This window comes from Oreochromis aureus, linkage group 14 (assembly GCF_013358895.1).
Source record: "Oreochromis aureus strain Israel breed Guangdong linkage group 14, ZZ_aureus, whole genome shotgun sequence".
Classification (NCBI taxonomy): domain Eukaryota; kingdom Metazoa; phylum Chordata; class Actinopteri; order Cichliformes; family Cichlidae; genus Oreochromis; species Oreochromis aureus.
In genome coordinates, this window is record NC_052955.1 from 35462409 (window position 1) to 35474750 (window position 12342).

Here is a 12342-nt window from a genome sequence, read left to right on the forward strand (position 1 = left end):
ATCTATTTCAATCTAAACTGCCAGTACATAATATATAATAAAATCATATGCCAGCAAAAATGTACGTTCACTCAAAAAATAGCCAGTTCTGCAAAGCACACAAATTAATGCTAAAAAAATAACTAAATACTATTTCTGTTAAAGCATGAGGAATCAGACTCCTGCCTTCAACGATATTAAATGTCAGTAATCAATACCTTTGACTTCTGCCAAGTATTTTAAAGCTTTTTTTAAAAACAAACAAACAAACAAACAAACAAAAACAAATTAGTTTCAAAACACACATGTGAATATTTTTCTTTAGTGCACTGACAGCCCATTTCCTTTTTTATGACACCCAAATGTGTCACAACAAAGAAAGTTCAAAAATCGCAATAAATGTTATGAATTATTCTGTATATTGTATGATCTGCATGGTCAAAAGACATTCAGTTATATCACAGAAAGGGTTTTTGGCGGCGGGGGGGGGGGTGTTGCTGAAGGTGTAAAAGATCACGGAGACACTTACAGCAGAGATGCAAATACATATGTACAAATGCACAAAATGCAATGAACAATGAAGTTTCGTTTAATGTACACTAAACAGTTATAAGTCATATTTATATCCAGGCTATTTCATTTCATTCAGTACATGGAAGACTTACAGACATCTGAACAATCATCAAGACAGAAGTGCCTGTAGTCTCAATTCTTTTGAAATCTGCTTAGAGTTCAGGGTCTTCTTGCACATTATCAGCAACACTCAAATCATCAACCCAATGAAATCCCCCCCAAAATAACATGCAAGTTTTTATGTAAACCATTAACCATATTTTAGTGTCTCCAGCCATCCTGATTACAAGAAATCATTTGAGGAAACTCAGCAGAGGATGGTGGAGGATCCAGTCTGAGCCCTTTGTGAAATCAAGAAATTTGTAAATTTTTAAAGCACTTATGTCCACTTATAGCTAAGACAAGACAATTTATAGATAAGAAAAATATAAAATCTTATTAACACTGGAGATTTTGCAGTTGCGGGTACGTAAACAATAAGTCACTGAGACGAGGACACGAAGAAGAAAAAAAAAAAAAAAAAAAAAAAAAAATAGATTACAGTAATGTGGAATGTTGCTTCAGAGATCACCCGCACTTTCCCCCAAGTGGTTTAAGATCTAATAACCAAAAGCATAAATAAGAATTCTCCCTCAACCTGCAACCCACTTCTTTAAAAGCACTAAAAGCTGCTGTACTTGTATTTCAGCATTGTACATAAATATACACAACAGCTTCACAACAATGAGATCTTATTAAGACAAGATTTTTTTTTATTGGGACGTAAATGCTTTTCTTGTTTATAGCAGTCCAGTTCCAGCGGTGCCAGTCAGGGAGTATAGTCAAGTCTTCCAGTATCAAAATGAGCTGAAGAGGATAAGAGAACAAACACAATTGAAGAGCGATTGAACATTTATGTTCAGATTGAAAATTCCTCAGAGCAGCAGTTAAATACTCACTGAGCTAGTCTTCAGCAGCCGTACTGCCTTTAACTGGATCTTTGACCCTCATCTGTGACATGGAGACACGTTATTTAGAAGTGTACAAAATCGGATTAGTGCACTAAAGAAAGTGATGTGAAATACTGCTCAGCTCCCAGTTCTTGTTTTAAAAAGATCCTTCTTCACATTAACCCAAAATACTTTGATCTTATTACAGCCAAACACATAAACAGTGTTTAGGGCTGTTTCTGCTTTTATAACAACTGTTTTCAAGCAGAAACAAAGGGAGCAGCTCAACACCTGAAGAGATCCTCCAGTGACATACACCATGCAACACATTTGAGCAGCGAGATCAAACTTTTAGATACTTCACTGCATATTGCACCTCACTGTGTTACCAGTCACCAAGAATTGATAACATGAGCAGTTGAACTGTTAATTTCATCAGATCAAACTTCATATATTAAAACTGCCTTTTCTACATAAGAGATCTCAATAAATGTGAAGGGCAACAAAGAAATACTGCTCCACCCTCCAGCAGGTCTAATATACAGTCCTCAGTCACCTCATCAAGCTCCTTCTGCGTTTCCTCCTCCATACGTCGTATGTCATCCATCGTCAGATCAATCCATTTGTCTAACCAGCAGAACACCTGTCTGTGGAGTTTGGTGAACAAACGCTTCTCTTGCTGGACAGAGGGGACGTGTGAAAGACAGTCAGGACACACTAGAATTTATTGTTTTTTTTGTGCAGAAATATGTGCATTAGGTTATATTTATTGTGCACTTTTTATTTCATACCTTCTGAATAAAGTTTTCTACTTTGTTCTGCAGTCCAAACCACTTAAAGTTAACAGTGACTAGCTTGTAGGCACACATGTGTGGACAGTCACTTTTGTTTGGGAGCTCCTTCTGAAAACACAGAGGTATACACAACATAAATACACAAAGTCTCCAGACCTGTAAACACAGTCAATTCAGAGCTTTAATGAAGTGAGCCACAGTGAAGTGCAGGAGGGAGCGTACCTTCCACTCAGGTCCCAGAGGCCCTCTGCCCGTCTTCACAGACTTAAACTTGGCTGGATCCTCATCTTCTTTGTAATCCTAAAAATGAATACAAGCAACACAACGCAGCTTGTAATTCTAAAAAATCCAGTAACTCTTAAATTAAACCACCCATCATCTCATATTTCCTGACTTTCCTTAAACATGTGGGATCAAAAGGACAAAAAAGCCAAAACAAAACAAAAAAAACAAAAAAAACACTTATAGCTTCAGGCCGCCAGTATCAGCAGCTCTAACCTGACCGAGTCCTTTTATCTTTTTCTTTGTTGTTATTGTGTTTCTTGCTGCTGTTACAACCAAATTTCCCCTTGTTGGACAATTAAAGGATTATTCTATTCTAGAACCACCGACATCAATTTGACCCCAAAGAAATGAATTGAATACATTACTACAGAACACCAGGGTTTTTTTTAAGCAACACTATTGTTTACACACATTCTGACATAAAGGCTAATATCGCATGAGCCAGAGCTAGCTAGATCTGATTGATAAATAAATATATAGAGGACTGTAGCTAGAAAAAAGAAGAGTAATGACTGGCGGGGTGGCGAGTGTAACTGAACATGTGGACAACCAGGCTGGTTGTTGGCTGTTCTTAGCAGCGGGGGAACTGTAGCTAAACTAAGCAGACAGTCCAGAGTGTAGAGAATTAATCCAACAAAATGAAGAGTGAAAGAGCACAGCAGCCAAACAGGTTTCAGGCCTGACCGCAGAGCTGAGTAGGTGAAGCTGCAGATGACACGGAGTAGTGTGGATGCAGCACGTTTGGTGATCGGGGGCAGATGTGGACAAGATGAGTAATTTAGACCGTTTTACTTGTACATTTTTTTCCCTTTGTGTGTTTCTCACATTTTTGGAGACAGCTATTAGGTAAGTTTTAAAATGTAGACAATCACCTGTTCAATGTTTCATAGCGAGCTGTTTTTTTTTGTTTGTTTTTTTAAACATTTTTAGCACAAATAATACCACATTACTAAAAAAGTATTTTTTTAATGAAATAATCTAGATGATTGATAAAAAAAACCCCAAAAATCATCTTAAATACTACTTTTGTCAAATCTTACTTGAAATTTGATTTAAAAAAAAAAAACGAACAAATTAACTAACATCGAATGTCCCCTGCTGGGAGTTCTAGTGTTATGTTGTATGGCACAGCAGCACAAATGTTTATGCTTTACCTTTAAGACATATAAACAATATACAAACCTAAGAGAGTGTGTTCAAGACTCAGTGACTAAAATATGACTCCTAGGATATATTATTTTTATTTATTGACTTTTTTTTCAATGAAGACATTAAAATGTACTGGCAAGTGCAAGAATAAGTTTAGCATCTCTCGTATAAAGCGTAACAAACAGTAAACTGATGTACTCAATGTTTAAGAAAACAGGTGTGCTAACTGAACCATCGTCTTGATGCATTCTCAATCATCCAGGAAAGTAAATCTCCAAAAGTTGAATCTGTCCCCAAACTGCAGGTTTGGGGAAACCTGCAGTCAGCTGAGACTGAAGAAGTCACTTGGATGAGTGATGAAACGTTTCTCCCACAAAACGCTACGTCCAGATGAACAGATTCAACTTTTGGAGATAACTGAACCATCACAGGTTTTTAAAAAAAAAGATCACATCTAAAGACTGTTTTCTCCTGAAAATTCACTTTTTTTCAACCCACATACCTTTGAATCTATTTGACTTTTGTCAGCAATGTCAATGTAAACAACTTCAACATTCTTCCATGTGTCTGGATCTAGTCCATGCACCTGCAGACAAGGAAAAAAAAACAAAAAACAAATCATATATTCACATTTGATTGGTTGCTTGATAAAGGCAGGTAACAGATCAGACTTAAAATGTGTAGTATATGAAGAGCTAAATAATAATGACCTATTGGTTAATGTCAAACATAACATTAATTCAAAGATATAAAACTGCAGCAGTGCTTTAGCCGTCTTTTCCATAAATATGAAGATTGACGAGAAATCAATATGCAGGTATGATACAATCAAGATACAGTTACACATGCATATGCACAAAACCTTGCATTTATTTTGACCCATGTGGACCCTTGCATACTAGTAAAAGGTAGATGTTGCTGCTGCAACATAATAGCTGGATCAGGGCATTAGTGAGCTCCTGGTAGTGTGTGGCCAGATGCATAACGCGTCAAAGGTTGTGCCTTCTTGTCACGTTCCTTTGCACCACAGCAGGTGAAAAGAAAAAAAGAAAAAAAGAAAAAACTCACAACGGTTTAAACTTTCTGACCGATATCCCTAGTCCAGCTTTGTGTTATAATGTGATGATCAAGTCTTTGAGCAGTGTATACTTTCAATTTAATATATGCTGCCCTGCTCCACATCTGTGTTCAGATGTCCTTGGACACCATCCGCTGACTCATCGGGAGCATGCTCAGAAATCCTTACAGTCACACAGATTGGGTCCACCTACGATTTCAATTATTAACGCTGATTTCTGGCGCGATTTTAAATCCAGGAATTACACAATGTACATTGCAATATTTTCAACTTGAATACCTCATTCATTAGGATCCGACGTCATTTTGAAAACATATTGTAGATAAAGTCAGACTAAGCAGTTCAGTACTGTGTGCACTTACATTCTCCTGATCCCCCATATCAGGCTTGTGCCACGTCTCGATCTTGATCATGAAATTGTCTTTCATGTATTCATTCTGTAAGAATGAGTGAGACACGATCAGGTTAACTAACACTAAGGGCAATGCAGTTCCTGTTAAGTTTAATTTAAACTTTTATCCAAACCATCAAAAGAAAAGAATACATACTGTGAGGACTGCAGCAAAAGAAAAGTGGACCAAGTTGGGAGGATGATGCAGAGAAGGAAAGATTTCGGATAAGTCAGATTTTAAACATCAGTTTTTTGTGTAATTTCACACAAACACATTTTTAGTGTCTCACCTCACATGTGTGAGGTGAGCCATTGTAAGCATGACCGTGTGTGTGTGTGTGTGTGTGTGTGTGTGTGTGTGTGTGTGTGTGTGTGTGTGTGTGTGTGTGTGTGTGTGTGTGTGTGTGTGTGCGTGCATGCATGCATGCATTAGGACTCACTGGTTCGACAGTATGGATATGCATTCCAGGCCTTCTCGTGAACAGTCAGTGAACCTTTTGGAGCAATTTTAGCGATGAAACCTGACACTTTACTGCAGAGAGAAACAGGCAAATATTCATGTAGCCACATAATACCGTAATATAATAAAACACAGATTATCATCAAGCAGTTTCCTTACATCCCACTCTACTTTCTGGGAAAATATTTTTATTACAGAGCAACAGAGACGGGACTCATTCTCATCTCTGTTCAGCTGAGCAAAAAGCAGGTGAGGTCAAAGTTGAGGTCTCCACAGGGCAAAGTTTTTCCAGTGCTCTCTGCAAACTGATTTCATTTGCAATTAGGGGAAATAGTATGAATAATCAAAGTGTTTTTACAACTTTTTGTGTAGTATTTCAACCACTTTCTATATAGTACAGCATGTATGAAGCTGAGCTGCGCTGCTTACGTCTGCAGGTGGTAGATCTTGTGGGTGTACTGTCCCTTCTCTCCATCTTTTTCATAGGGCTCGTTCTTCAGCACCTCCACACCGTCGCCTCCACCCGTCTCATTCTTACTGGCCTCTGCTACTGTGTAGAGCTGACCCACTTGGTACTGGAAGGACAAAAGTAGAAAGAAGGATTGAAATTACAATGAACTATGTGAAAGATCATCATTTGTGATAAAATCTCTGTCTCTATTGACCAAGAGTTTCCAAGTGTGCAGACTGCACGTCATGTCAAGAGTGATACTGAGAGCATGCTCGTCACCATGCAAACATTGCCTGAGGTCCTGAGGTTTCTGAGGGAGAACATCCATCAGACAGGACAAACTGTGGTTTGTGCTAGTGTGCCAGCGCTGGCACATTCAGGAGCTTTTGGCTATATCAACACATTTTCAGTCACCACCTACACTTTCTGCCTCCCTGTAATTCACTTTCCAAAGATGAAAATCAAGCTGAGACACTGTAGGAGATCCGGATACAGTGTAAGGGGAAATAAGGGGACTTCTGCTGAGAGACCCAAACATTCCAGTGGTGAATGAAACTGTGTTATATGGGAGATCAGCCAAATGTAAATTCAGGCAAGGTTTATGATTTTAGTTCAATGCGTGCAGTGTGAAAAAAACCACACTAGCAAAAGAAAGAAACAGACAGGAGAGCATTTAAAAGGCAGGTTCAAAAATCTCTCTTTAAATCCTGTCATGACCTGAGTTAACTATTTATGTAAAATGAGTCCAAGTTAACCATTTTCCAATATGTCCCTATACACAGACTTCAGCAGTCTAAAGCAGAGCAGAGTAAGCATTTCCATGACTTGTTCTTCCCCGCATCTTCCCTCTCCCTGAGTCAGGCAAAAGTGTGTGACTCACTTCACTGGTGGGGTCAGCCACACACATCACCCAAAACTGTAAAACCTGGTTCCACAGGAACCAGACAAACAAATGACTGCTTTTTTTATGATTGGCTCTTCTTACTCTTTTTGGATTTGGGTTAAAGTTGCAGAGGTGTTGCCACATCTGCTGCCTCCTGTAGTTTAGCTGGACAAGTACAATCTAGCCCTGCCCTCCACTCCTTAAACCAAAGAAGTTGGTGACCCATTTTTCTTGCTGTGGATGCTCAGTTTTGCTGCCGTGAATAGAAACTCAGGAATGTGGTTTGCCATGTGTAACCAGTGTGCCTCGTCATTGCCGCTGACGTCTTACAGTCTTTCAGAAGCAGTCAGGGGGCAGGAACCATGTGTAGGTGCAGACAACAATCACTACTGGAAAACATGTTTGGGCAAAGAGCTCAAACTGTTAGTCAGGGGAAAAAGTGAACCTGCCAGCTTGCATCATGCAATCTCCAAACAAAAACAAGGCGCAGAATGTGACTGAACGGTTTACTGGTTTAATGTGAGCAGGAATCACTGGATTAAAGTTTTACTCTGCATTCATTTAAGAGAACAACTGTTAAAATGACTCAACTGGTTGCTCGTTGAAACACCTTAACATACCACGCCTTCAGAATTTGCTATGCTGTGCTTTGACATTTAAGGTTTGTAATAGGATTAGAAATTCAAATGAAAAAAAATTGAATAAGCAATTTCATGTTTTATAAGAATCTGATTGTAAACGTATTTTTCAGTGTTTCTGAAAGTAACGTATTTTTCAGAGTTTCCATTTTCTTTTTAGTGACCACATTAAGCGTCCCCATCACAAGTATGTCCCTATTGCTCAAAGCGATTCAGGTTTGCATCAAAAAATATCAACAAACTGAACAGGTCTGTGGCTTTGAGACCAAACACAAGTCTTACTCCAGGTTCAGCACATCAGTGCAGAGCTGTTCTGTTGTGTTGCCACACCAACAGTCTTCACTCACACCCCTCACAACTTGGAAATCTGCCTCCCTGAGACACTGAGTTGACACAGTGGAGAACATGGGGTTTTTTGTTAGTTTTTTTTTAAATTCCTGAATGTTACAATCACACCTTGCACTGTGGAGTGAAAGGACATGCCTGTGGTCTTTCAACTAAAAAAAATAAAATAAAATAGAGATTACCAATCACAAATTCTCAAGCTGTACCTGCCAGCATTTCAACTCAACTTCAACTCAACAAAAAAAAAAAGAGGAAATATTAATTAGTATTCCCACTGCACAACTGTAGTTTCTAACCTGTAACCCACCCAACATTACTTCTAAACACTACAGCTGTCTCACATATTACTGCACAAATAAATGAACTACACAAAGTAGAGCAGCCCCCCCCATACAGTCACACCTCAACCAAGGCAACTGAGGATTAAACCTGCAAACTTTCACACTGAATCGGATCACAGAGCAAGCCGGTTGCACAGCTGTGATTATGTGGCTTAGTGAAATACTGGCTTCTGCTCTCTGTAAAGCAAAAGAAAAACAAAGCAAACTGTTGTATGGAACATGTGGATTAAGAGGTAGAATGAGCCAGGGGAATAAAGGTAGCTGGCTTCATAACGTGAAAATTTGTAAGGTAGATGTCTAAAGTTACAGAAGCTGCTCTCTTGAAGGTTTGTGGCCATCCGCTGCTAAGGCAAATTAAACACCGCTTAATGAATCCTGGACCTGGCATGAAGTACAGACCAACTACAAGAGTACAATATGCTAGTGAAACCGCTTAGATTTAATAAAGTCCATGCATTGATAAATAAAATTTGCTGATCAACAGGCTGGAGAAATTGCAAAAGTACTTTGTCTGAGAAAACTGAAGACTAGCTACTGTCACAGCAATGACGACCATCACTAGAGAAAAGAGAAGGTAGGGAATCGGTGAAAGCATAAAACAGTTTGACAGAGCTGTCAAATGTTGCTTAAAATAGCTGTTTCAAAGAAAAGGAAATAATGCAGTAACTGTGTGAATCAATGACAAGAGTATACAGGAGCCAGCAAATGGAAGATGCCGATGGTTACAGTGCCCATCACTGATAGTATTAAAGTAAATAAGTGAGTCCTTACCTCGTCCACTGAAACAGGCAGAACAACTCGGCTGTAAGAGAAAGAACACACTGCAGTCAGAAACTTCTGCCCAAATCTCCAAATCATTTTACATACATCAGCTGCCCATTCACATGATGCCAGCTTATTGATGAACTGATCAAAAACTCCTTCCAGACTAGGTGGCAACATCCACAGCTGAATATTGAGGCAGGAAGAGGACCAAAAGTTCCTCTAATAAATGCTGATTCCACAAACTTCTATGTAAAGCTGCACAGATAAAATCAGCGTGTTTACAAACTGCTAGAAGAAGCAGTTTTAGTCTCAACGCTCAAATTCTCCTTCATAACACTTTACCATTTGGATTTGGTTAAGATGGAAATTAGAGTGACTTTGGCAGATCCGCCAACAACAGCAGCTCTGGCAGGTCACTATCTCCCAGGCCTCGCCTCAGTGTGTTTGAGGTCAGGATATCTTCTGAGAGCGCACTGGACCTCTTGACCATGTTTTTGATGCTTTTTGGAGCATTGTCATATAATGACCTGATAAATACTATTATTCTGGTTTGCTTCAGTATTTTTAATAGTCTGTTACTGCACTAATTAGTGAGATTCTTCAAGTGCCACATCTCTGATGTCATCATGTTGGCTACACCCATCTTTTCTATACAGTCTTTGTATACCAATTAGATTTTTTTATTTTTATTTTTTTGGGTGGTGTTGGCTATTTCTACACCTTCGGTAGCGAGTTACTTGAATACTTGTGGCACGTTCCTTTAACTGAGAGCTACAGAACTGATATAAATTCCACATTTTAAAAAAATGAATAAATGACAAAAAAATAAAAAAAGGGCAGACACACTCTTTCAATGTCCAACAGCTCACGTGTAAGGGTGGCAGTGACAGGCAGTTTGACAGAGAACCAAAGAAAGCAGAATCTGAGTACCCAGAACCTGGAGGCGCAGCCATAAAGATAGCAAATATCACATACAATGCTCCCTCTTCCAGAGGCTCCAGCTTGTTCAGACCCTGCACAACAACATCATGATTTATAGGAATGAATCATTATCACTAGGAAGTAACACGGCAGTCAGTTCTCTGCCATCACAGGAACCTAGAAATGAGGAAGAGGAAATTATGAAGCTGTAATCAAGACCGCTGCAGAGCCCAAACAAACAATGCAGACGCTTTTAGAGGAAACTCTACGTGTGTGCGCATGTGCTCTGTGTGCGTAGCCTCCTCTGCTGTGCCATGGCACAATCCCCACCTGCTGTAGCCTGAGTATTTGCAGGCATGAAGGTGACAGAGTGTGATGTTACGTTTCTGTGACCATAAACTGAAAGAAAAAGCAGCACTGGGCAATCCTCTTTAACGCCTGAGCCTCTTATTGTACTTTGCACTGTGGTCAAATGACAGCCAAGTCAGAGGTGTCATGCCAGCCACATGACACTATAGCGGTAAAAGCACCCGGCAGCTGATTCTTCCAGTTTGAGGCACATGTGATAAACTGGCATTATGAGCTCCAGATCTTGTTAAACGTTCCCAAACTCCGCCCCAATTCTTATGGTTTTCCTGACAAGTTCGAGGCTAAGCAAGTATGAATTACTATATTTTATATTTACAACATCTTATTAAAATGTTACACTTCGGCTGTAATAAACTCTTTAAGTCAAAGAAACTTAAACTCTTCGAGTTTTCTCGCGGCACTCCTTCCTACTAATCTGAAGTGTGATGTCAGCAGTGGATTTACCTCTCTCTAGCCTAACCTAACCTAAAGTTCGACGGTGTCCGGAGTTCTGCCGTTTGAAACTTTACACCCTGTGACTAAATTATTTCCTGAGTGGTCCTTTATATCTGTAATCCTGCTAACGACCCAATATTACTTTAAACTGCTAAAAAGCTCATCAGACTTCACAGAACAAGCAAATACATTTATCATGTAATGGTCCACATTTCGACACAAACGCGTCGATGCCGGCTCGCTCCTCTGTCGGGTGGAAGGCGACAAAGTTCAGATACTCACAACTCTTTAATCAGCATGTCGGTCGTGTCCGTACAGAAGCAGCATACGAGATGGAAAACTTCTCTAACTGTGACAGGAGCACTTCATTCACTGCTTGGCGCTGGGGTTCACTCCGGGAAACTCCGGCTTTCCTTCCTGTGTGTGAGCGAAGGGGCGCGGCGGGAAGAGAGGAGGCGGCACACACCTTTAGCTCAGGTGCCTCCGTGTGACGTTCACGAGCAGTCGTCAACCCTTCGACCAGTCTTTACGTGAACTTTTAAGTTGCCTTTTCTTGTTATCACTTTTCTTGAAATATCTTCTCACAGTGACATTAATTTAGTTTATTCTCACAGCCAACACACCGCAGCCTTTATAGCCTGAGCTAATCTGCAATGCCTGTCCCCTAGTTGGGCCCTTTAAAACACACATTAAACACACATTAAAACACAAAACAGCACCTTATTCATGTCTATAAGACTGGTGCATTTTAAGTGTTTCCGTTTAATGTTAAAAATGCTCAACTCCCGAAGAACGGAAATGAAGATTTCCATTGAGTCGATGCTCCACACTATACTGAACCCAGAGCCCTCCAAGGAACCACAAGGTCACTGAGCATTATGTAAACAGAGATTAGATTAGTGAATGTGGCAAAACTGTCAACAACATGTTTATTTCTTAAGCACTTTACAGCAGAGCACGTTTATAGGTTGAATGTCTGTTGTTGTAACTATTCTGCTACTGTCAATGCTTCTGTTCCAGTATCAAAACCAGTCAAATAACAATTAGTATGATAGAATAACATTAAAAATAATAGACTAGATTACAGTTTAATAGCTCTGGTGGGAAGTAGAAACCACAAAACAGACATTTTTACACACTTTAAAATTCATTTTTTGCTATCTATGCATGACACACTAATTTCTGTGACCTTAATAGATGTGACCACATGTGTTAATAGCAAACAGATGGTGCATAATTGAAAAATTAAAAAAGTTATTCCATGATTGCCTATTCTGTTTAAATCTGTGATCTGAGCTCACCGAGTATCAGTACGAGCACATAATAATGTACATTTCCTTGTCTTTTTAGTGGGTGGAGTGTGTGTCAACGCCCGGTGTGGTCTAACCAGTACAGAGAGAAACAGTTAACTCAGGTTGAACCTGTTGTGAATTAACTGTTTTCACTGCTGCTGCTCAACAGGTTTGCTTTCAGACTTGACTCTCTGTTGCTTTACTTCGAAATCGGGTGGTTTCTGTCCTGCTATGCTATTTAACTGCAGATACCACAAGCTTCCA

The 12342-nt window shown here is 39.5% G+C and overlaps 1 protein-coding gene across 1 annotated transcript; it reads right to left on the reverse strand.

The window, feature by feature from the left end:
• Window positions 1-552: 552 nt before the first annotated feature.
• On the reverse strand, window positions 553-11234 carry LOC116323718 (phosphatidylinositol transfer protein alpha isoform-like). Its single transcript, XM_031744130.2, has 12 exons — window positions 11069-11234; window positions 9068-9098; window positions 6068-6213; window positions 5619-5710; window positions 5336-5343; window positions 5150-5224; window positions 4212-4295; window positions 2498-2575; window positions 2273-2383; window positions 2038-2160; window positions 1491-1542; window positions 553-1398 (listed from the first exon to the last, which is right to left on the reverse strand). The coding sequence occupies exons 1-11, from the start codon at window positions 11083-11085 to the stop codon at window positions 1495-1497; spliced, it is 813 nt and encodes a 270-aa protein (XP_031599990.1). The 5' UTR covers window positions 11086-11234; the 3' UTR covers window positions 553-1398; window positions 1491-1494.
• Between the last annotated feature and the right edge of the window lie 1108 nt (window positions 11235-12342).